Source organism: Corvus cornix, chromosome 1, assembly GCF_000738735.6.
Source record: "Corvus cornix cornix isolate S_Up_H32 chromosome 1, ASM73873v5, whole genome shotgun sequence".
NCBI lineage: Eukaryota > Metazoa > Chordata > Aves > Passeriformes > Corvidae > Corvus > Corvus cornix.
This window is the reverse complement of record NC_046332.1, coordinates 50,714,197-50,737,140: the sequence shown is the minus strand read 5'-3', so window position 1 is coordinate 50,737,140 and position 22,944 is coordinate 50,714,197. Positions and strand designations below refer to the sequence as shown.

Sequence of the window (22,944 nt, the reverse complement as noted above, 5' to 3'; positions counted from 1 at the left end):
TCAAATAAGCTAAAATTAAATCCTATTAACAAAGACTGCTCTAGATTTAGAACTTTCAAAGTATGTATAGATGCTGTAACATATTGTTTGGCACTAAAGACATGCACTAATTATATTTTCTATAAAAATACTGGGGGTTTGTGCCTGCCTGTATGTTTACATACTTTTTGAGAGAGTGCTTGTGTATATAATATATAGAGTTGCCTTCTATATATTATATAACACATCTGTGTCTGTGTTTGTGAAAATGTGTTAATATGTGCTTATATTTCTATAGCTTACTTAATAGTATGAAAGCTAAATATTATCATTATTTTGAGTATTATAACTCTGTTTATGTACAGAGATCGCTAATATGTGGTATTTAGTTCTTAGTTTGTCCTCACCTTGGTATGATATAATATTATATGCCTGTTTTCTCCTGTGGTAAGAAGTAACACACCTCAAAGATCTCAAGGAGTATTTACCATATGCACCAATTAAAACTATAATATGAAAATTAAGTTCCTAAAACTGTGTCTCTGGTCAGCTTGACTGAGAGGAAGTTTGAAGCCACATGTGTTTTGCATACTTCTACCGTGGCTACTGCTTCCTTCAGCAATGTCCAAATTGCATTGATTCCTTTGGTTCAGACTTAGGTCTGCTTTACTGATGTGGTAATCTCAGTAAAAGTTGTCTCTGACTGTCCAAGGCAGAGACATCCTACTTCTCGTGCATGTGTCCAGACTTCAAGTTTGTCCACATTTCAAAGGATTTGTCAGTTTGGACAAACTACTCTAATGAACATGTGCAAGCTTAGCAAAGCAGTTCCTTTGCTGATGTAGCAGAATGATTTTTTAAACAAAATTAACTATACAAGCAAAGAGACTTTTCTGTTGATACAATAATACATCATTAAAAGTTCTGCCAGGGTAACTATGTCAGTTGGGAAAAAATTCCCCTGAACCAACGTAGCTTTGCCAGCAAAATTTTAATTGGAGAGCTAGCTTTTAAAACAGCAAGAGAATTAGCAAGTCCCTAAAAAACACTGATTGCTGATGAGAGAGTAGGTAGGAGAAATATCACTTTACTTGCTCTGTTCTTAAACTCTTGTCACAGGCATTGACTATCGGTCTCTGTGGGAGACAGGGGCTGGGCTAGTGCCCCTCAGTCTGTGTCAAAATGGCCACATTGCTGTTAAGCATGTGCCAAAATATTTGCAGGATCATGTTTCTCATACAGCTTTTCAATAGGAGCAGTATTTTTTACTTCTGTGATGGTGTTTATAAAAGGTACTGCAGTAAAAACAGAAAACCAGACTTCCACTAACTAGTCTTTTTAAAATTTGGGGGTAGATTTTATTCTTCAGTTCTTCAAGGATGTCAATTCTTTTTATTTTGTGGCTGTACCCTCTGGGCTTCAGTGACAGTGGCTAGAGTGACTAAGAGTGTGAATCACTTTTTAAGAATGCTTCTGCAGTCCAAAGGTGTGCTGTAATTCCTTGTATGAATCGAGCATCATTTAATATATGTCCTTGTCTGAAGTGTTAAAACTTAGCCTGTATGTCATCACTTTTGTGCTTGTACTTTTGCCATTGTTAAGACAGAGGAAAAGACTAATGCTAATCTGCTGTTAAGGTTGTATAAGGTCTCTGTCTTGGCAATGGGAGTAAACTCCAGCTGGAGATGCAGAGGAATCAAGTAGAACAGCAAAGGAGAAAAGCTGCTCAGAAAGTTGGTGCAGCTCTGTTCTGCTTACAGGGTCCTGGGTTGGGGACCCCGCAATGGGCAGGCAGTGGGTGGGTCATTGCCCTGCATTCTGCCGATTTTAAAATAAAATTGCCAATGCCAAGTGGGGTTTCTCGGGTGGTGTGGAGGAGAAGTCAAGCCTAGCCTGTAAGTTTTGCTTAATGTCTCAAAGCTGAACCCGTGTCTCGGCTATCCCTTCACATCTATTGTCTGTGTTGTCCTGGGGTCATTGTCCACAGTTGGGTTTCTCATGGCAGGATTTCCACACCACCAAAATAGTTTCAACTCTTGTTAGGGAGCGACTCTCCCCATTTTCTCTGAATTAATTTTTGGCTATTCAATTTTAGGCCAATGTTTTTGATCTGCTTTTTAGGAAAACATCCCTTTTGTGTGTTTTATGTGCAGCATACAAGGAAGCCAGTAGATGGCACTAGCAGACCAGTGTAGTTAAGCTAACACACATTTAACTCTAGGTGCAAGGTTCCCATGGTTTTAAACAGGAAACATGCTTTAAATAATTCTAAATAGCATTAAAGAGGCATTGTTTTAACAAAATGGAATAAATTACTAAATTCTACACTTGCAGGGGAGTCATCAAGAAAAATTTAAATTTGCAGTTAGTTCCTAACTCCCCTTGAAGTGGTTGGTACCTGGAAATGTGTTGAACTGATCTTCTGAATTTAGAAATGGAAACTGGCATCAGTATTGGAACTACATGCCACACTCTTACTGAAGCACAAAATGGCCTTTTCCCTTCATAGGGCAAAAATCTAAAAATCATTGCATCAGTTTTAAAGCAGTCAGAGTGTCTCCGTCAAGAATTTTTCCCCCAAAATTTTGTTTAATTCAGCTAAATGATGTCTCCACTGTCTGTTAGTGCAGCACAGAAGGATTAGGGAAAAGAACACATTTTCTTTGTTCCTATGCACATGATATTGCTAATGATAAAGTAAACTTGAAAGATCTCTATTCCTTAAGTAATATCACCAGCACAATTTCCTGGACACAATATTAAGTTCATTTCCATTTTGACTTTAATTGGTGCAATTTTAAACCAAATAGTTTTGTACTGTTATCTTTTTGAGCATGAGGTGTAAGCTGAAATGATAAACAATGTTATTCATGGCTCTGAGTAGTCCTACTCTCCAAGGTTAACACATTTTTAGAAATGAATTACCATGATTGATGGGGTATCAAAACCTGATTCTTTTCATCTTTACACATTCCATGATTATGAAGCAGTCTAATTTAAGCCTTGTGTAGTCTGTCTAGCCTGCTCCTTGTGATGGTTGCACTGCATTTAATTTTTTAAAAAATTATTATTATTAAACTTCTCAGTTTAATTGCAAAAGATAATATTCTATTACTGGTATGTGCAACTTAAAAGGGCACTACTGTCTTTGGAGGTAATGAGATATTTCAGACTTTTAAATGAATGCATTATGCATTAAGTAACCTATTCATAAACTCCATTTTAGTTTGAATAAATTGGCTTCTAATTTGGCAATACCAAATCTAGAATTAGTATCTTTCTCTTTTATTTCTTTACCTTTTTTTTTTTTCTTCTATGGTGCGTAGCTTTAGGATGTTAGATAAGAGCCTTCTGAAAGTGAAAACAGTAAATATGCACTAAATAAGGAACAGCTTGCTCTGGAGTCTGAATTCTCTAGCCTAATGTCGATCCACTGAGTTGCCCCATTTCTCTCTGCTCAGCTGGACCACGGGTTTACCATCAAGAGATCAGGGTCTTTGGACTACTACCAACAACCAGGAATGTATTGGATAAGGTATGAGATGGTGCAGCGCCAACAGTCAGTGTTTCCATGGCAACGTGCTGGCAGTCTCCATTAACCAGTTCCTTCAGTGGATAAACATGCTTTTTGATTTGTTATCTGGTCCATATGCTGCTTTATCAGTTTCGTTTTAATCTTGATTGAGATGCCACACCCCCTCATTCCCTTTCTTCACCCATCCCTCACACCCACATTGCCAGCTTTCTCTTCATCGCACATGCTCAGTATCAATCTCCCCTATAGTTAAAAGGACAGTGTATATAGAAAATCTGCAGATATGCTGAAGTATGCACCCTCCCCCTCCCTACTGCTTGTTAAGGCATCTACTTCCCCTGTGCTCCTGTTTCAAAACACACGGAGCAGCAACAGGCTCTCAGCATATATTTTCCTCTTTTTCCATGCAAGATGTGGAGCTATATACTGTCATTTTAAACCCACTAAACACAATCCTTACCTTAGATTGAACAATGCATTTGCATAACGCGGGCATAGAAACTCTCCCAAGTTCACTGAAATACAATGCATTGTATGTGCTGGTAAGCTTGTGTTTCTAACAATGCATTCCTTCTCTTTTCTTTTTAAAACCCTTCTGATACCTATTTATTTTGATTTGATTTTTTTTTTTCAAATATTGCATGAGTCTCTTGAATATATTTTTCTTCATTGTGTAACCGTGCCAGGGTTGTTGTTAGCTGGCTTAACTTGTATGATAAAATGGGGCTCTGGGTGGGAGGGGCTTATTCTGGAGTGGGGGCAAGGAGGGTTCCAGGTCTGATAGCCCACAAGAGGCCCACACACCTCCTCAATAAATCCAAAGCACTGGAATTTCCATCAAGTGGTTAATTGCTGTCTTTTTTCTTTATTACTCACAAGACCTACATTTTGTTAACTGGAGAAATTTTTTATAAGTTTACTGAGAGACATGTGTTTTCTAACACTGCCTTTAAAGACTTGTCTGTGAGGGATTTGTAAAAACTCAGCAAAGTAACCACCTTAGCAAAACAGCAGAGATGATCACTGCAAGTGTTTCCAGTAAAGTAAAACTCCCACCCTGGATCATTTCACCAAGTGCATGGATCAGGCTACAGCACGCTTTCCATAAAACCTAATGGTTCCCTGAGCACACACTGAGGGTTAAGTAGTTTCTGATATGGATGTTCTGGGGAAAGAAAAACAAAACAAACACAACCCCCAAAAAAAAGCCTATTTTTCAGGCAAAAAGTAGAAAAGTCATTCAAATTCATGAGTTGAACGCTGGCTAGCAAAATTTGAGAAAGACTCTCACTCCAAGTGTTTGAGTGTGCAGCAGTACCTGTAATTCATCTAATTCCAGCCTGTTGCACTTGTGGTGGTGGCTACAAACCCACTGTGACCTGCAAGGGCTGAGCAAAACCTGCTGATCTGTCTTGTCACTTGGCATCCTTCTTTGTGCTCCTTGGTTTTGGACAAGGAGGGAATGGGGCCTGAGTGCCCAGCTTTAGTTAACTGTGGGTTTGATAGTATTAGAGGAATTTTCTGCTGAAGAAGGAAAGATGGCATTTTCTGTCAAGCAGAACTTTTTGACAAAGAGTTGCAAATTTAATGCCCCCTCTGTAAAATGGCGGGGAAGATCACATCAGCTTTCTTTGTCTTCCTGGAGTTTGATTGCTACCCATGGTCAGTTTACACTCCTTCTCTGTTTACATTTTTTGTTTTACATTAAAAAAAACCAAAAAAAAAAAAAAAAAAGAAAGAAAGTCTTTCCATTTGCTATACAGAATGTTTGGATCTTTTAAAATCGCTCCTTCAGTGGGAGCAGATCACCAGAAACAGGAGCCTGTGAGAAAAGTGAACATCTCCTCAGATTGGCCTTGACTCAGTTTAACTGCATAGCCCAGGTTTTGAAACAAACCATATGCATTTTGAAGAGGTAGGGGAGAAGGCTCTAATTCTGCAACTTGGTAAATAAATAAAGCTACAAAAAAAAAGGTCATTTGACTAAAGCACTAGTAATGGCTGCCATCAGCATACAAAATGACACATCCCTTAATAATGGGATGGAGCAGATGGGCGATAATCTCTCTTATTCATACATAAACTGCTCTGTTTTCCAGCTGGGGGCAGTAACAACAATGTTTATAATTAGGGTTTTCTAAACTGTTCACCTAGTGTGGAAAGGCAAATTGGGAGAGCAGGGCTCCTAGTCGTGGATGCTTAATTAGGAAATCGTCTGCGAGGGGGTGCCTTGGACCAAGCAGTGCCGTGTGTTTGAGCCTCTCTCATCTCCCAAGAACATGCAGCTGTTGTGGTGACCAAGATTTTAGTCTAAATAAAACCATTTTGATGTAGCAAGTGTTTAGTTTTTAGTAGTGCAGATGCAAAGCATATTAAAATGTTCATCAATTTACGACTATAAAACAAATAATTTATCACAGGTCCATGAAAATTAATCTGAATTCACAAGTACAGTGAAAAATGAAGCCATGTCCCAAGGAAAATGTAAAGCTCCCTTCGTTAGCGTTAAACTACTTGTTTCTTCTGCTCTTCTCTTTTTGTTTTCATGTGTAGTTTCTAGAAGCTTTCTAAAATACTTTTTAAATGGCACTATTTCCTCCTTCAATAACCAGAAAACCTTGTCCTTTCCCTGCCTAAAAGACTTCTGTTTTCAAAGTCCTTCAAAATCCTAATTTTTCTGAGCATATTCTGCATCCTCTTTTATTCCCTTTCAGTGGGATAATACATGCGGAAACGACATGATTTTTTAGGTGCAGCAGTAGTTGTTTTAGCTGGCATAAGCTATAATGCCTGGAAAATTTTTCACAGTTCTTTGAATATGAGTGAAGATCAGGGAAAACACAAGGACCAAATCAGTAGAATCATTTGGACCCCAGACTAATACATGTTTTAAAACCAACCCACCAAATGTTGTTGGAACATCAGCCCTGCAATCAGAGGTGCAGTAAAGACCAAAGCAGCGTCAGCAGGGGACAAGTCTTGGAGGTCCAGTTAAAACCCTGAAGACTGGGCTGATTCAGAATATCAAAGGAGCACCAGAGTGGTTGCATCTAACATAAAATACTAGTAGTAAATGTCAGTATGTGTAGTATTATATACATTATATTAGTATAAAATATTAGAGTATGTTATTTTCTGTATATCCAAGACACTTCAGAAAAGTAAAATGGAGTAAATAAAATACAGGAAGTGTATGGAAAAGTCATTAATGATCTATCTATCTATCTAATGACAATAGAAAGGAGATGAGTTATGTTGGATGCTTAACAAAATCATCAATCCGGTCAATATTGAATTCATAAAATACTGGATTTTTAAAATACAGTTCTCACTGTTGCAGTTAAAAATGTATCTGAATAGCTCATTTGAAAACCCATAGTTCCATCCTCTGTGTTTGGTTCCTAGTTCACATTATTTTGCATCTGTCAAGTTACTTGCACCTGTCCCAAGTGGATACAATACACTTTCAAGTTAAAAGTTACAGCCAGACTTTGATGATGGGACAAGGACATTGGGAATCAGGCTTGCTATCTGTAAAGTGCCATTTTTAATAACATAAAACCCTCTGTAAACTGAATATTGGTAAATACAGGCAGATATCTAAAATAATTTAAAATCTCCTGGTCTTTGAGTAAAAAACCCACAACTGATTTACAAACTATAAATAAAACTCACTCATGCAAACAACTTGGCACTAACCCTCTTCCACATGTAATTGAAACCAGCTGAGGAATTGTGTCTCTAAAAAAGGGGGATGTCAAAGAGTAAACACAAACTTAAGTGCAGCAATATGAATTCGACAGTTATGTATATGGAATAGTTGTCTTTGTGTTCACTCACCAACACAGTACAAAGCATATATCAAACTGATTTGATTTTCTTTCTTTTTTACTTTCATTTTAGCTAAATTTTATGCTGGAAGTTACATGGTGTGCTAAAGCATTGGCCTTTTGTATTTGGAGGTCTGGGCTCAAATCCACATGATTAATTCGTCCCCTCGATGTGGTCATTTGCACGTCTCCAAATCACCGTGTAACTTGACTTAGTTATACCTTGTGCCTGAGGGACTAAAAATACCATGAGTGTCTCACTCCTGGACTGAGGTGCATTGCTAAGTTTGAAGTACTCTCAAAAAAGTGTCTTGATTCATGAATCAATCACACACACGTATATATACATATATATATATAAAAATATATATCGAGTATATATAGAAATATATATATATATTACCTGAGAAACCCATGGAAAATAAATCAAAAAAGAGATGAGACTGAAGGGCTGCCTGGCTTGTGCCACAAGCAATGTTTAATGGTCATTTTTACAGCAAGGAAACCTGTCAACATATAAAGGTCACTAGCCAGAAGTTTAAGGAAATAAAATAAACTTATCTAGGTGTGAACATTTAAATTTGTGCATAAAACTGTGGATATAAAAGAACGTACTGGAAGAAAAAATACTGGTGTTTCAATACATATATTCATCTAATTCCACATGCTACATAAAGCTTCATGAAAATTGCTAACAAATTGCAAGTATGCTCCTGCAGAATAAAAGCGAGCAAAGGGAAGGATTTCTTAGATTAATGCGTGAACAGCTGCATCCCCAGTTTAGTCTCCTGGCTGGTATGAATAATGTATGGACTAAGAGGCAAAATGCACATTAATGTTCTTTTATTAATGAAACTAATATATATCTATATTTGGTGGCCAGCAGTAAATTAAGACAAGTGAAAAGAATAACAATCACTGCTCACTTTCATAAAATGCAGTTACTTTAATCCAGTAATTACTGACCTGACAGAAAATATCAGCCCACAGCTAAAATAAGACGCTTCCCATTGCAAATCCAACATCTATATCAAAGGAGTTGTACTTTTTGAAAATCTGTTCATAAACACACAGTGCAGTGTTTTCCAAGATAAAAAAATGAATTTGCATGGCTCAGCAGTCCTGTAACTTCAAGTGGTAGAAATCAGGATGAAGACATTCCTTAAGGAAAAATCCTGGAAAAATACCAACTGCACCTTAGTATGTCAATGACAGAAACAATGCTTTTAAAATAATACTCTGTTACTACAAATTACATGCATTTGCAGAAATGGCTTGGTAACCATTTGGTACTGGGTGTCAGGATTACTAAATGTTGATGCAAAATACATTAGTGCTTAATGAAGTACTTCAGACCCATCAGCACCAAACTATTAGAGGCAATCTACTTATCTGCTGCTGGATAAGAAGCTCTACATTTTCTCTTATGGATTGCAGGAAGACAGCTGCATATCTTAAATATGAATGCTATCTTTACATTTGAGTTCCCATTACTCTCATATAGTGCTCAAAGTTCTCAGTCTCTAACCTAGAGCAGGGAAAAATAAAATGTCAAAATGTGATAGTGAAAATCTGGGATTTGCAGCCCTGTGAAGCGTAAGTGCACTTCAGATTCTCTTATTATTTATTGAAAGAGTAGCTTGAAGTAGAAATGCCCTGGAAATCCATAATGGACTGGTTCATGCACCGGTGAACCACCCAAATGAACAGCAGGTGAAAGAATACATCTGTTAAACCAAGGCAATGTGTGTAAGAGGCCTTTGTTACAAAAACATCAATAATAATTAAAAAGCTGATTTTTGGAATATGTGCACGAGTAAGTACAGTAGGTGAAAATTACACTTACAAAACACATACAGTCAATATTCAAATGCATCTATCTTACCATCTTCTCTGCATTCCAAAGGATGGATCTATCATATTTTGAAATTCTTTTGAGGTAAAAAGTAACTGTGACATCATTAAATGAAAAATAACATTTTTGCAGAATGTAGAGCCACTATATCATCAGCAGTGTATTACATACTGAAAGTGTCAAATGTCATTGCAACATTGGGCAAAATAAGCCTGTTCTTGAAAGTTCTGTAGGGCCTGAGCACTCTGTGGCCAGAAGTGCCCCATTTTGTAGCTCTGACATGGTAAACACTAAACATTAGAATATGACCTGTGTATTTTTGCTTTCCCTAGATAAATACTGACTTCTTTGACTCTCTGTGACTTTGTAACTTTTCATTCAATTAGCTCTTTGGGTGAGAAAGGCTCCAGATGTCTCTCAGCCCAGGAGAGTAACCATAATAATGACCTGGAGTCTAGAAGTATGCCTTTACAAAGACCAATTAAACCAAATCCAGGGCAAGCACGGGATAAAAATGTAAAGAAAAACACAGTCACAAAATATCTCAGGAACATTCTGAAGGGTTAGGAAGCCAGATATATTTTGCCTGACAAACTACAGCAGCATAAGGTGCTAGATGAGGTGAGACAGGGTTTTTGCTTAACATCTTTTATTATTGAGGCAGGGAGTTCTTTTATGTATATTTAAACAAATAGATTTAAAGAAAAGTCTCTAAAGCTTTTCCAACAATCATAGAAAAACAATATCTTGGGGTTTATTTTTAAAGACATCTTTAAAAATATGTCCTGGTACCTAGTTATCTGTCTTCTTTATAAAGAGCAATGTCCTAGGCAAAATTTCAAACCAATTTTCTTATACATTCCCTTATATGTAAGTTATCTAAATTTAAATACCTTCAGATTTTACATATACATTTGACATTCTCATGTATCAAGTTTTAAATAAATTCTGAATTTAATATAAGTATTTTTATTTATTCAACCAGAAATGTTTAAATTTCTCAGGGGAGAGTGTGTATTACCACAGGATGATGTGATGTGGTTTAAACTTTAAATAAATGCTTATTTCCTGTAAGCATAAAAAAATATCCTTTAAATGGAAATCTGTATTTTATAGAGTGGTAATATATGCCATTCTTTTCAATTTTCACACAAAATTACATACTGTAAGCAGTATATTCACTGTGTGTAAAAGATCTAGGTATTCTTCTGTTTCACATTAAAAATAATCAAAAACTGAATTGGTTCAAGGCTAAGAAACATAGAAGGCATTGAAAATACTAATTAGAGCTCCTAACCAAAAGATAGCAGTAAACAAAGAAATTTTCAGCAGATGAGAGGTGTTGGATTTTGTAGCAATTATTATTTAAAATATAGGGATGAACTTATCTAAGTGGATCATTTTACCCTTTTAAAGTAGTGCTATCTATATAGGTTCTAGACACAAAAATAATAGTGCAGCAATATAGCCTAACTAAATGCATTTGCTGTAGAAGTTCTGTACTCCTGTCCATCTTCCTGTCTCTGTTACATCATTATTGAACGCTGGTTGCATTATTTGAAAGCATGAATTGCTATAATGCTATTCTGCACCAGTATTATGGATTTAGTTTTCATTTTAGTCTCAAAAATACGTTGGCTATAAATACATCTCTGCTCTCCTCTTTCTAGAGAAATCAGTCATGCATATCTTAAGAGAACACAATAAATCCTTTGAAGCAGAATAACCTTTTGGCTGCATTTCTTGAAATTGACCTTTTCATAATTTGGACAAATTTTACAAACCTTACTAGTGAAACCTATTCAGTTCTCAAAGTTATCTTTGCTTCCAGTGGCATGATCAGATGGTTGCATTTTGTATGTCATCTTACTTTTCACCTACCTTTTCCCATTTTGCTTTTTCCAAAACAGTCAGGGATTGTGATTTCAGGGGGCAGCCCTGCTTCAGAAGCAGCTAAGCATGTGTCAAAGTGCTCTTGCTGAATCAAGGCCATCCTGTTGAACTTAAAATTTTACAGCAATTTCAAGGACTGTAGTCTAAGATCCCATAATCAAGAAGACAGCAAAACCTTGTCCCATGCTTGAAATTGATAGTCAGACTAGGGCTCCCCTTACTTGGGTTGAAGTTTCACCTCATAAATGTGCCAGAAAAGCAGAGAAAAGAATGTGACTAGAAGTTACAGCCATCTTATTAAGAATTGCATTTTCAATAATGGCAGAATGATCAAAAAATAATGCCCATCAAGTGAATATTGCTCTTTCCCATTCCTAGATACCTTAGCTAGACGTGGATAAAATTAGCAGAGTATTGAATCCAGTAGACCTTGGTTAGCAGTTAGAGACAGTGTGGTCAGGCTAAACAGGTCTTGCCGTCAGAGCTCTTCAGCGTTCTCCCTAAGAACATCCATTGAGCAGCATGATGTGTCAAGGAGCTGGTCTAGCTCCCTTTGGTGTTTGTTTTTCTCTCTTTTCTGACAACTTCATCACAATCCACCTTTGTTACCTGATTGCACTGACTTGAACATGGGTGAGTGTGTATCAGCCTTCATTAGGTCAAATCAAAGACAAGTGTACATCTCTGCCTTGCCTGTAGAAACAGATTTATACTTTGAGAAGAGTGGGGGGAAGGTCACTTGGTATTTGACTTGAAATTTGAATCTGTTAAAGGATGAAATTAATAACATCCAGAAGTAGAACATATGGCATCCATATATATGGGACTGTATCTGCTCGATGATGTCACGCTACCTCTTAAGATTTGGGAAATGCACTTTTTAAAGCATTTAGCTATGTTGTGGGCTCAGCCTTTCAGACCTGACTGAGACAGAGCAGGTTTAATTTGGTCTGAACATTTATTATCACTGGTATTTGCAGGCCACATAAAACCTCATGGTTTTCATTATCTTTGCATTTCACACACAGCCTAATTTCATTTATTCTTATTTTATGCCCCTGCCAGACCACCGCTCTTGATAAGGAGAGGCAGGTTTTCCGACGAAGACGCAACCAGGATGTGAGGGGACGTTATAAGGCTCAGCAAGCTCCACCTGAACTCAACTCCGAGTCAGAAGACTATTCACCAAGTTCATCTGAGACTGTTCGCTCACCTAACTCACCCTTTTAATAAAACACTTTTTCTCAAAAGTCTTGGCTTTAACCCTTTGAGACCCTGAAACTGCTTCAGGCCTGTGTGGCGTGATTACAGCTGATCTATCCAGCAGTAAACACTGGGATGGTGGAACACAAAAGGGTGCTCACAGAATCTTTGTAAGAATTATTTCCTAATTGATTGAAATACTTGTTCTCTGTTTAGATTGCAACTTGCTGCTAATATGATCCTCAAAGGGTTAAGGCTATTTTGCTTTTTTGTTTAAAGATAGAAGCAGTGAATGTTTTCATCAGTGGAGCTAGGAACTGCAGTATGTAATTTTAGCACATGTTAACCCTCTGAGTAAATGATCACCTTAAATCTTGACAACCCATATTAGGGTTTTATTCTGGCTTTTTTGCTTTTATACGCACATACCTTTTATAGTATCCTGAAGTTCCTTGCCTGTTTCTGGCCAAAAATATATCAAATGTACTATTGCTTAGGAATTATAAATATAGGCCTAAAAATGAAAATAAAATTAAACTAATGGTATCTTCTACAACAGCTCATTCCAAACCTTCATCATACTTCCACATGGAGTGACTGTTATTGGACGGTATGATGCAGGGCTAAATGGGAAATTCAGTTTAGGGCATCCTCATGGTTTACAGAAGATGACATGATGATGGCCACAAAAGGTTGCTTCCATATAGTTTGCTGCTAATGACAATGTTGAGTCTTGGGAAATTGCTTGAGGACACATTCTGTCATGTAATAGTATGTAATGATCTAGTTGAGAAGTTCCTGGTTCCTTTGCATCACATTCAGGAATGTACAGGCATCCTCTTGGCATGACCTGGTTGTTCCAGCAGAGCCATTTAAAAAGATTAACACTGATAAGCATTACCCTTTAAATAGCTAGAGTTCTTCTAAATCGGGGAAAATACAAGTCATTTAATATATATGTAAAGCCTAAATTGAATTAGCAAAATTTTGTCTTTAGAATGGAGAAACTAAAAAGCTGATTCACCAGTTTTATTTGGAATATTTAATAAAATGGGCATTTACACAGAGTATATATATATTACTGGTTTGTTAAAACCTCAAGACAACATTATAGCTTTTCATTTGACCATTATTATAAAGTTGGCTTCCACAGAAATATTACAGTGTGTAGACTTTTGCTTCAGATGTGATAATTTGAAAAAAAAAAAAAGATGGCTCAGAATTTCACTTGAATGAAAGAAGCAACTTTCAAAATCATGTTCTAAAATAAAAAGCATTGTGAAATTTATAGTTTCTCTCATTGCTCATATAAAATGGAAGTTTTCTTCTCTAAAGTTTTCTCACAGTGTTTTTTAAAAGTCACATGTGGTTTCCTCTCTCTCTCTCTTTCTCTCCTCTCTCTCCCCTTCCCCTTGCCCTTTTTCTCGCTTTCTTTCTTCCTTTCTTTTTCTTTCCTATCATACAGCCAGAAGTATCAATATAGTGCCCAAAATGACATGCAGATTTTCTCATCTTTCTGGGAAGTATAAATAAATTTTTCAGGAACAGGGCAAGTTGCCCAGAGTATCATTCCCGTTCTGAGTTGTGTTTGTTCATGGAACTGTCCATATGAGCAGTTATGGCAGCCAACGTGTACCTGCAGCTGGTGGGGGCTGATATAAAGTTCTTTTGCACTTCTATCTGGAAGGATCAGTTGAACTGGTTTTCAAGAAACATTGGAATTCTTCTGTTTCTCCATCCTACAAAGTGCATCTTTCATTTCCTCAGACATGAAAATTTATATATTGAAAGCTCTGAAAATTTTGAACACAGGAATTTAATCTTGTGAATCTTCACACAAGTGGTACAAGTATTTCATATAGAACTTTTTTTAATCCACTCGATATTGATAATCTAGAAGTGAGATATTTAGTAGAAACTAGTTCTCCAGACTTCCTGGGTAATACAGAAAGATGAGCATTCCAGGTTTGATTTATCTCACCTGTCATGGGCACACAATTTAGGCAGGACTCATGTTTTGATTAACCTATTGGTCTCACTCCCTCAACTGTAGAAGGAATTGCTGGTGGAAGCTTACATCAGACACCAACTTTGGATTATGAGTTTACTAGAAAGTCATCTAAGCCATCAGGAGATGGATCTCTGAATGTATGTCCATGGGCAGAAGGCCTGTGCATGGCCTCAGTTACTCTGGAACTTGAGTAACATCATCTTAAAGCAAGTAAAGCAAATAAGTGTCTTGTTGGAGAGCTCCATTGGGGCAGGAGGTGAAGGGACAAAGGAACTTCCATACAAAAATTCTCAGATTTTAGGTTTTGGGAAAGGGTTGAATCTGTGTCAGATCCTTGACTATGACCATCCAAACCCAAACTCATTGTGGAGAGAAGACGCTCACTAGACAGGGCACAACCACTGCCATTGTGATCCTTATGGTTGTACATTCGTAACATTTGGATGAGGAAAGGATTATTTTTCCACAGGATTTAACCCTCATTCAAGATAAAGCCTTCCTTGCCACTTACCTACCCTAATTTACAGTAGGTCAGAATCTGGCACATGTTTGACCAGCATTGACCTTCCCACATTATATCACAGCCTTTCCTTTAGAAGAGATACAGCTCAGCCATGTAAATGCAAGACATACATGTGGTAATAAAAAAGTGTCCATTAATACCACATGCTCCTTGACTATTGTGAAAATTTGGCAGTCTTAAAGCAAAGGCCAATGTTCATTCTTCTTAATTAGAGAGGGCAGTCAGGAGGAAAAAAAAACTGTTTCACCTTATGCATGAGAAATACTATTCAAAAACCCATCTGGGACTTTCCTTTTCTTTGCTTTGGAATACAGGGTTATCATTAAAATAAGATGTTTGGCTCCTTCATCTTATACCATCTTGTATTACTTAAAATGTATGTAAAAATAATCCTAGATCCTAAAATCCTACTCATCCCCAACATCTTATGTTTCTGATCTTTTGTTCATGTTTTATGAACATAACTATAAAAATATTTCTTTAAGTTATTTTTAGGTTTGTGAGAGACTGGGTTTCAAATTGCTGATACCCTATTTTAGGTTTCAAGGAAAGGTATCTGGATATTTGAACTGTTTCAAAAGAGTTTCCAATGACGATTTTAAATATATCCATATACCCATAGATATATATTTTAATATATACATATATATGTATATATATTTATGGTTTCATGGAACTTATAATGGTTTAGGCTTGTTTGGCAGTGACTGCCATTTTTTTTAATCTAACCTCTGAATTCTTGGGGGTAAGTGAAGACAGAATATGTGGTCCTACAAATATTTGAAACACCAATGAAAAAAAGAAATCAAGCATAATAGACTATTTCTAATGTGATAATCTGGGAGACCACATAGCACACCGTGGTCATTTTAATGTAATACAGACCAGTTCTTCTGACTTCTTTCTTCATTTCCCTTTTGAATCACTGCCTTGTATTGCTGCTAAATGTGACAACAGTTGTTTCAGTTAGCAGAGACGGATGGCAGTTGTGGTAGGCACCATCTATCACCAAGGAGATGGAGACGAGCACTTCCGAAGGGTGATTCAGGTCATCTAATGTTTGGTCTCTGGAGATGCTTGACAGCCTGATCTTAGTATTAGCAGGAAAGTAGAACAGGGTCACTTCCAGCTTAATTCCTCTCAATTAAATATAAGCGGGGGTAATGTGGACCCTAACCTAAGTGCAATATTCTAGTGAGCTTATATGGAGTAAGCAAACTTTGATGTGAAAATGTAGTACTGATAGCACAGGATTAGCTAAAGGGTAGTGAGCTGGGAGTTGTCTCATCTAGATGTATCTGTCTAAGAATTAAGCATCTAATAGAGGGCAATAATCTAAGCCTCCAGTATAGGTGCTAGAGACTGGCTTCTCTAACGGATAATTAAAATTCTAGGATGGATTAATCACTCATGAGATGAGGTGCCTAGCCCAGATATATTTAGAACATGATTTATTGTCATGACACATAAATTAGTATTTCTGTAAGTTACAATTTTTATAGCATTAATGTACAAAAAATCCAGAATACTATGGTTCTACTCAGAGGGTTAACAGAAAAGCACTAGGCATGCTGATTACATTGGTGTATCCAAACTGCTTTGCTTTTTTAGCCAGTGTTTGCTGATTTTTTCAGAAAATTCTTGAAAAATTTCAAGTTTGAAATAATTTAAGTGTTGTTGTTTAAGGAATTTCTATAACCAAATTAATCTTATTTTTAGCTCAACTTATCACAGGAATAATATGTATCCTTGATGCAGTGTAAGTCTGTAGTTACCAATTTTATTAATTCCACAAGTGATTCCAGAAATCTCTCTTTTTTTAAGTACTTACTATAGAGCTTACAATGGTGGCATAGGTGACTGAGACTGTCTTTCTTATTGGTAAACAAACAATATTGTAATTTCAAGAAAGTCCTAAGAATCAGCTTTTCAGTTTGGTAGTGTACTAGTTAGGGGAAAGCTATCTCATTACATGCATTGTGTAAATCATCTTTGTAGATGAAGATTGTTCATATTAATGAACATATTCTTTTTTCCTTGACATTGTAGCAGAAACTGTTTACTTGTTAATGAACAACCAATACATTAATTTGCTTCAGACTGTTAGAGGGGAAAGTGAGATTCCAGTCATTGACAATGTTATTGCTTTACAGTAGCCCTCATCTAATTTAAGTGTGGTGCATACTACAATAAGCAAAGCCAAACCTGTGAATAAACTCCTGAAAAAGCCTGGTGGGTCTTTATTCAGTTGGGTGCTTGCATACAGTAGCATGTGACAGCAGGAAGGCTTTCAAGAATTGTTGAAATGAAAGCGATATATCCACAAATAACAGCTAAATTGCAATCCTTTCCCTATGGGGCATATATGTTTGAAAAGAAAAAATAAAGAAAAGAAAAGAAAAATTGGCTCGGTGGTTTGCAGTGGTACTATATTACCACAGGGCAAGTACATTAAATCATTGTTATTTGCTAGCCTGGGGTGTATGTTGGAAAATGGCATCTTTTTTATTTAGTTTAGATTGTGGGCAGGGAGAGCTTTCCTAATATTATTGCAGTGCCTGCTAGTGCTGCCATGGTTAAGGCTGTGTTAGTATTTCCATTATAAACTCTTAGTCTCAAAGGTTTTTAATTTGATTGTAAAAATTGGCTTCAGGCAGAAACTTGGCATACAATTTTTCAGCTCAGAGTGATTCTTTTCCTAAAATATGAGAGTAATCAGCTTGACCTCTTCAACATTTATTTTCTAAGTGTACACAAACATTCATAGACACAAAGGCGGTTTTTATGCAGCTCATTTCAGACGTGTCACATTTTCAAGCATATCTCACAGGTCTTAACTACAAATGCGACAGCTCAGAACTTTTGGGCATTTTGAAAACCAGGAAGAAAACTCAGTGATCAAGAGCAAAAATGTTCCACATGTGGGAGAATTTTATTTTGACGTGACAAGCATTTAAAGTTTGCACAATAACGGGTATGTATACGCCCTTCTGAGTGCTCATGTAATGCCTAAACCCATTAGTTTAAGTCATTCCATGTAGAAAATGCTAAATGTGAATGTGCTGAATTTCCCTGTAACATTGGGAAAAGAAGCAGTTTTGTCTTAAGGGGAAAAAAATTTGTCTGAATAAGACAGAGTTGAAAGCTCACACTGAATAAGATAGGTATTAAAAGCAATTTAAAAAGCATAAGTATGGAACCATTTGAAAAGTATAAAAGTGCAAGGGAGTCATGCAGTGTAGTGAATCCATGCGTGGAACCAATCACCTACTAATCTGGAGCAAATTTACAGCTACAAACAGGCATAATTAATACACAAATCAAACACACCCAGCAGCAGATGGAATTGAAATCCTAGTCCTTTTAGCAAACATAATGCAGACCTTTTCCTCATATATTCACTAAATAAGACCGTGTGTAGCTGTTTGAAGTAGTGTTGCATGCAGGCTAGTGGGGAAATTAGGTGTTTAAAAAATGGCTGCAAATTAATTGTTTTTAATAGCAATTCTACCTCACTGGGTCCTTTTGGGAAATGACAGCTTTTAAAAAGTGATGTCTATGCATTTTATATTTGTGTGCATATATATGTGGACAGCCCGTGCCAAATGGCTTCAGTAAGAATTGAGTTGCTATATTGAGGCTTCATGTTGCCTGAAGTTTTCTGCAACAGAGGCCAGAGGAAGGGACAAAGTCTCCATGAAATAAAGAATTTGTGGATTGATCCACCTGCAATGGAGATGTCTTCCTAATCTTTCTCTTAGTGATCCGTTTGGGTGATAAACCACACTGCTCAGTTATGTCCAAAAGTATTTTCCCTACCTAAGTGGGTGGGAAGGAGACACTGGATAGAGACACTGTGCCATTTTCTTGGCACCCACCTACAGTGCTGCACATTTTGTCAAGCCATGTGTAAATACCAGGTTGGAAAAATAACTGTTTGCACCAAATGATAGTCAGAAAAAGCACATAGGTAGTGATTATCCATGACAAGGGTAGACTGACGTTTGGAAGATGTTTTCCCACCAACTGATCAGACAGATTTTTGAGAATTTTTCCAATAGAACCATTGGAACCATGAAACTCCAACTGATTGTTAGGTGCAACTTGATCTGTTCATGAAAAACTTTCTTCTCGAGGTGTTTCTGATATGTCCTCATATGTGTTTCCTGATGTAGGAAGACTCTAGACTCAGAAAGCCAGAAGACAGCTTTATTTCTATGTGTCTAACAGGTTTTAATGCTAGTGATGAGTTATTCATACACATATAATTTTAGGTGTCTTGAAAAAAATAAAAAAGCAGTGATGAAAAAGAAGCTTAGCTTACTTGTCTAGAGTTACTCTAGGAAGAGCTGACATTACTACTACAACTGTTACCGCTGCTGCTATTACTTCTACTACCACACCACCACCATTGCCCTTCAGAGGTAATTACTTTATTTGACCTGTGCATCTCCATTAGATGCCTGGAATGCTTCAAACCTACTAGCAAGACCAGCAGGGTCTTATATGAATAAGAGCATCTATAAAATTGTTTTGTTTTCAAACAGAATCCCCACAGCTATCGAAGCTGGGATCCATCATATGGTGAGAGTTTGAGAATTGGAAAGAGAGGTATTGGTAAGTTGAAAGAGAGGATTATTTGTAAAGTGTAAATACAATGTCCAAGGGAATTCCTGGTGCTGTATCTTGCAAAAGAGAGGGATAGATATTTTTTTTCTTCAGCAAATTCAAGCACGTAGGAAAATGCAAATAAGCCCTTGAGATATGAACTTCTGATAATTTGGTGTTTATCGTTAATCTTAACAAGGTGTAGTCTTTGTGACATTGCTTCACGGTGATAGGGAGCTAGAATTCAAGGTGGGTTACATAAGATCTTGGCAAGTTTTTCCATTGACAGTTAAGGGGTGGGAGGAATCAAAATTGACTGACTGATGCTAAAACAAGTAGTTCAGAAGAGGCATTTCCAGAGAGCTGATGTGAAAAAAAAGGGAGGAGGACTCTTGAGTATATCCCAAAGGCCAGTTTATCAGTTGCCATCTGTGCTGATCTTTGGTGTCTTATCTGAGGGGAAAAAAATTGCTCAGACTGGTCCAAGGTTAAAGACATATCCACTATAACTTATTTTATTAAGGAATGAATAATAAGATTTTATATTCTGCCTGAAAGGAAATTGTTAAAGGATTACTGGAGTGTGAAATTAAATAGCACTTTTCTCATGCCTGCTAAAAAGCCATCTAAGGAAGTGGTGGCCTTCAAACAAGTCTCTAAATTATTTAAATTTAGAAAATTTTTAATTTTTTTTTGAAAAGTAAGAAACTCAGAAATTGCTATGTGTTTGATTGGTATAAAGGAATCTTTAATTTTCAAGGTACTAATTAAATAATTTCTATATGCTACACATTCCTGCAAAAATAAGGAGGGAAGACAAATTTTTCAAAATGAGAGTGAACAGAAATTACATCTGATATTATCAACTTAAGAGCTAAGTTTTTAAGTTGCTGCTTACTCTTGAATAAAATATTTGCTCTAATTAGGTAATAAAGGAGTAGAAAAGGAAAAATAACATAATACTTCAGCTCTAGCTTCAACTTCTAATGAGTTCATGTTTCTTGAGCAGAGAATCATTACAATATATTTCAATTCAGTCATCACAAGCAAGACACCAAGGAGTTATATCCAGCTGCATTCCTGAGAAGCTGTGCTTAAGCTTTAAAAAGTAGTCATACAGCCACATCCTAGCTTTTCCACATGAACCTCTGTACCTCAAGACAGTGAGTCTTGATGAACATGATTATAAAAAAAGGATGTAACTATTCAGAAAATTGTCACTTCATGTGTTAATATACCCTGGATAGAGGTATGGAAATCAAATATAGCTGTGGGCCGACAGGCTTTGTATCTAGTGCCCTTCAACACTATACATACCAACTCTCATGAGAAATGTGAATGCTATTTTACAATGGAAACCTGCTAAATCCCACTAATGGTTGGAAGTTTCACTGTAAATAGCTGGATTTTGGGAATTAGGACGTGAATTAAGAAATACAATAAAGGACCAGAGGATAATGCATTGTATAGTGTACTCTTTCATTTGTCCTGACAATTGATTTAGTTCTAATTTTTTACTTCTTACATTATCAGCAGGTGTGCTGGAGTATAAAACCTACAGCTCTCTGATTTTTTTGATGAAAGGCAGGAAAAGTGCTATTTTGTCTATGTTGATAAAAGCATGTATTTAATCTGACTTTCATTTACAAGGTAATCATCAGTTTAACTGGTTCATGGAATGATTTAACCACTGGTTCATGGAATTATTCTTGATGCAGGAGATAGCTGCAGAACTAAAGGGTCTGTTAGATGGTTGTCTGTCTGTCTAGAATATTAATTTTTTTTTTTTCACAGGGATTATTAATTGACAACAGGGTTATACACATGTGGTACTTTCTCTTTTGGACTTTGTCATCCCAGAGAGTTTGTCCTCCATCTTACTGGCAGCACAAGATTTTGGCATGCCAAAATGAAGGCTAAAGATTGGTGAACACCATAATCCTTCATGAACCTTCACTGTCAACCCTTTTGTCCTCTGCTCCCTTCCACACACCACCAGCCTCTACAGGCCACTTGTCTCTTTCTCCTTTTCTACACTCCACTTCTCTTGTGTGGTGCAAATATTGTACATCTGTGTGTAAAACAGAGCAGGGAAACTGCTCCAGGGAAATAAAAAAGGTTTGCCCTGCATTAGTTACCTGTTCTGTTCATTGCTCCCATGCAGCAGCATGCAAGGAAACAGGGTGTAAAAAGCCTGACTGCTGCAGTGGAAGATGGGACTGCTTTCAACAGCAGTGGTGGCTTAAATAGTAAATGACAGTCAGGGGTAAGGTCTGAAAAGTGTGCGTTGTCTCTTTTGGGATTAAGTTCTACACTGTTGTTCTTTATATTTGGACTTTAAAGAATTTTTATTTTAAATAAACTGAAAGACTGGGGACCTGTGAAAAAATACTGCAATTACAAAAGAAGAAAGACTTGGAGGAAGCTGGAGCACAATCATACATATGTTTAAACATTACATACACTCAATGAAAAGGGGAATACGTGGAGACGATGCATCATGTGTTATCTTCAAATTATGTCCATGCTTTAGGTTTTTGCAATGCTTTCTAAAGGACAATAATGGAAGACATGCACAGACTCTATCTTGCACTCACATCCCCTAGATGACATACAGCTTTATTATTTGTTGCATCTTAACCTTCAAGATGGGAAAAGGCAGTTGCTGAAAACTCTAAGCCTAAATGCTGCCCTGGTTGTAGCTTCTTGCTCTGCCTCAAAGCTGCACTTGCTGGGCCATGTTTTCCACTTATGGTGTAGGTAGAAAGCTAAACCCTGGCCTGCTGTGTGCCAGCATTTACGCTGCTGGTCTCTGCCAGAAAATGGCAGCAGTCATGAAGCTTCCCTGCCCTGCACAGCCAGCAGCAGCTTCTGCTGCTGCCTGAAATACTATTTACTACCATTTACCATTTGCTAAATGAAGGCCAGTGAAATCCTCTTTTTGAAAAATACTTGAATCCAAGATGATCTTAAAAGACATGCTTCTGCAAAAGGACTAAGGAGTGCAGCTATTGGTGCTGTTTTGTTGCCTCTGTACCGGCTGTGAGCAGCTGCCAGGCAGCAAATGGGGCAGCAGACATCAGGAAGCAAATGGAAACCCTGTGGGCAGCTTGCAAATCAGCAGTACATAGTCATAACCAAGTCTTCCCTAGAAAGCAGATGGATTTGGGATTGGGCCTTTGCTTTCATTTTTCTAAAGAGGAAACATGTTAAAAACTCCAGTTTGCCTCCTGTTACTCGTTTCAGTTATTTTCAGGGAAATGGGACTTTGGAAATCGGGGAGGGGGGGGGGAGGAGGGGCAAGATTAGTAGCATTACATCAAAGAACTACCCAAGTCTTATCATGATTCTCCTGTTTGGGCAACAGATAGATAAGTAAGATAGGCTCTAGATTATGTCCAGCTGCTCATTCTGAACTGCAGACAGATTGCATTCCAGGCAGAGAAATCTGGATGGAAATCAGTAATTCATTCTTTATTTCCCTTCATGTAACATGGAGTTTGGTAT

General features: G+C 37.1%; 1 protein-coding gene across 3 annotated transcripts in view; it reads left to right on the top strand.

Moving 5' to 3' along the window:
- DCLK1 (doublecortin like kinase 1) overlaps positions 1-21,565 on the top strand; it is a 242,174-nt gene extending 220,609 nt beyond the window's left edge. For 2 of the 3 annotated variants that reach the window (XM_039566515.1, XM_010400328.4), the window contains one exon: positions 12,158-21,565. In XM_039566515.1, coding sequence (XP_039422449.1) covers positions 12,158-12,322 — 165 coding nt within the window. In that variant the 3' untranslated portion in view covers positions 12,323-21,565. Of the gene's footprint in view, positions 1-3,440; positions 3,515-12,157 lie in introns of all 3 variants that reach the window. The other variant, XM_039566521.1, reaches the window with a different exon arrangement.
- The last annotated feature ends 1,379 nt before the right edge of the window (positions 21,566-22,944 follow it).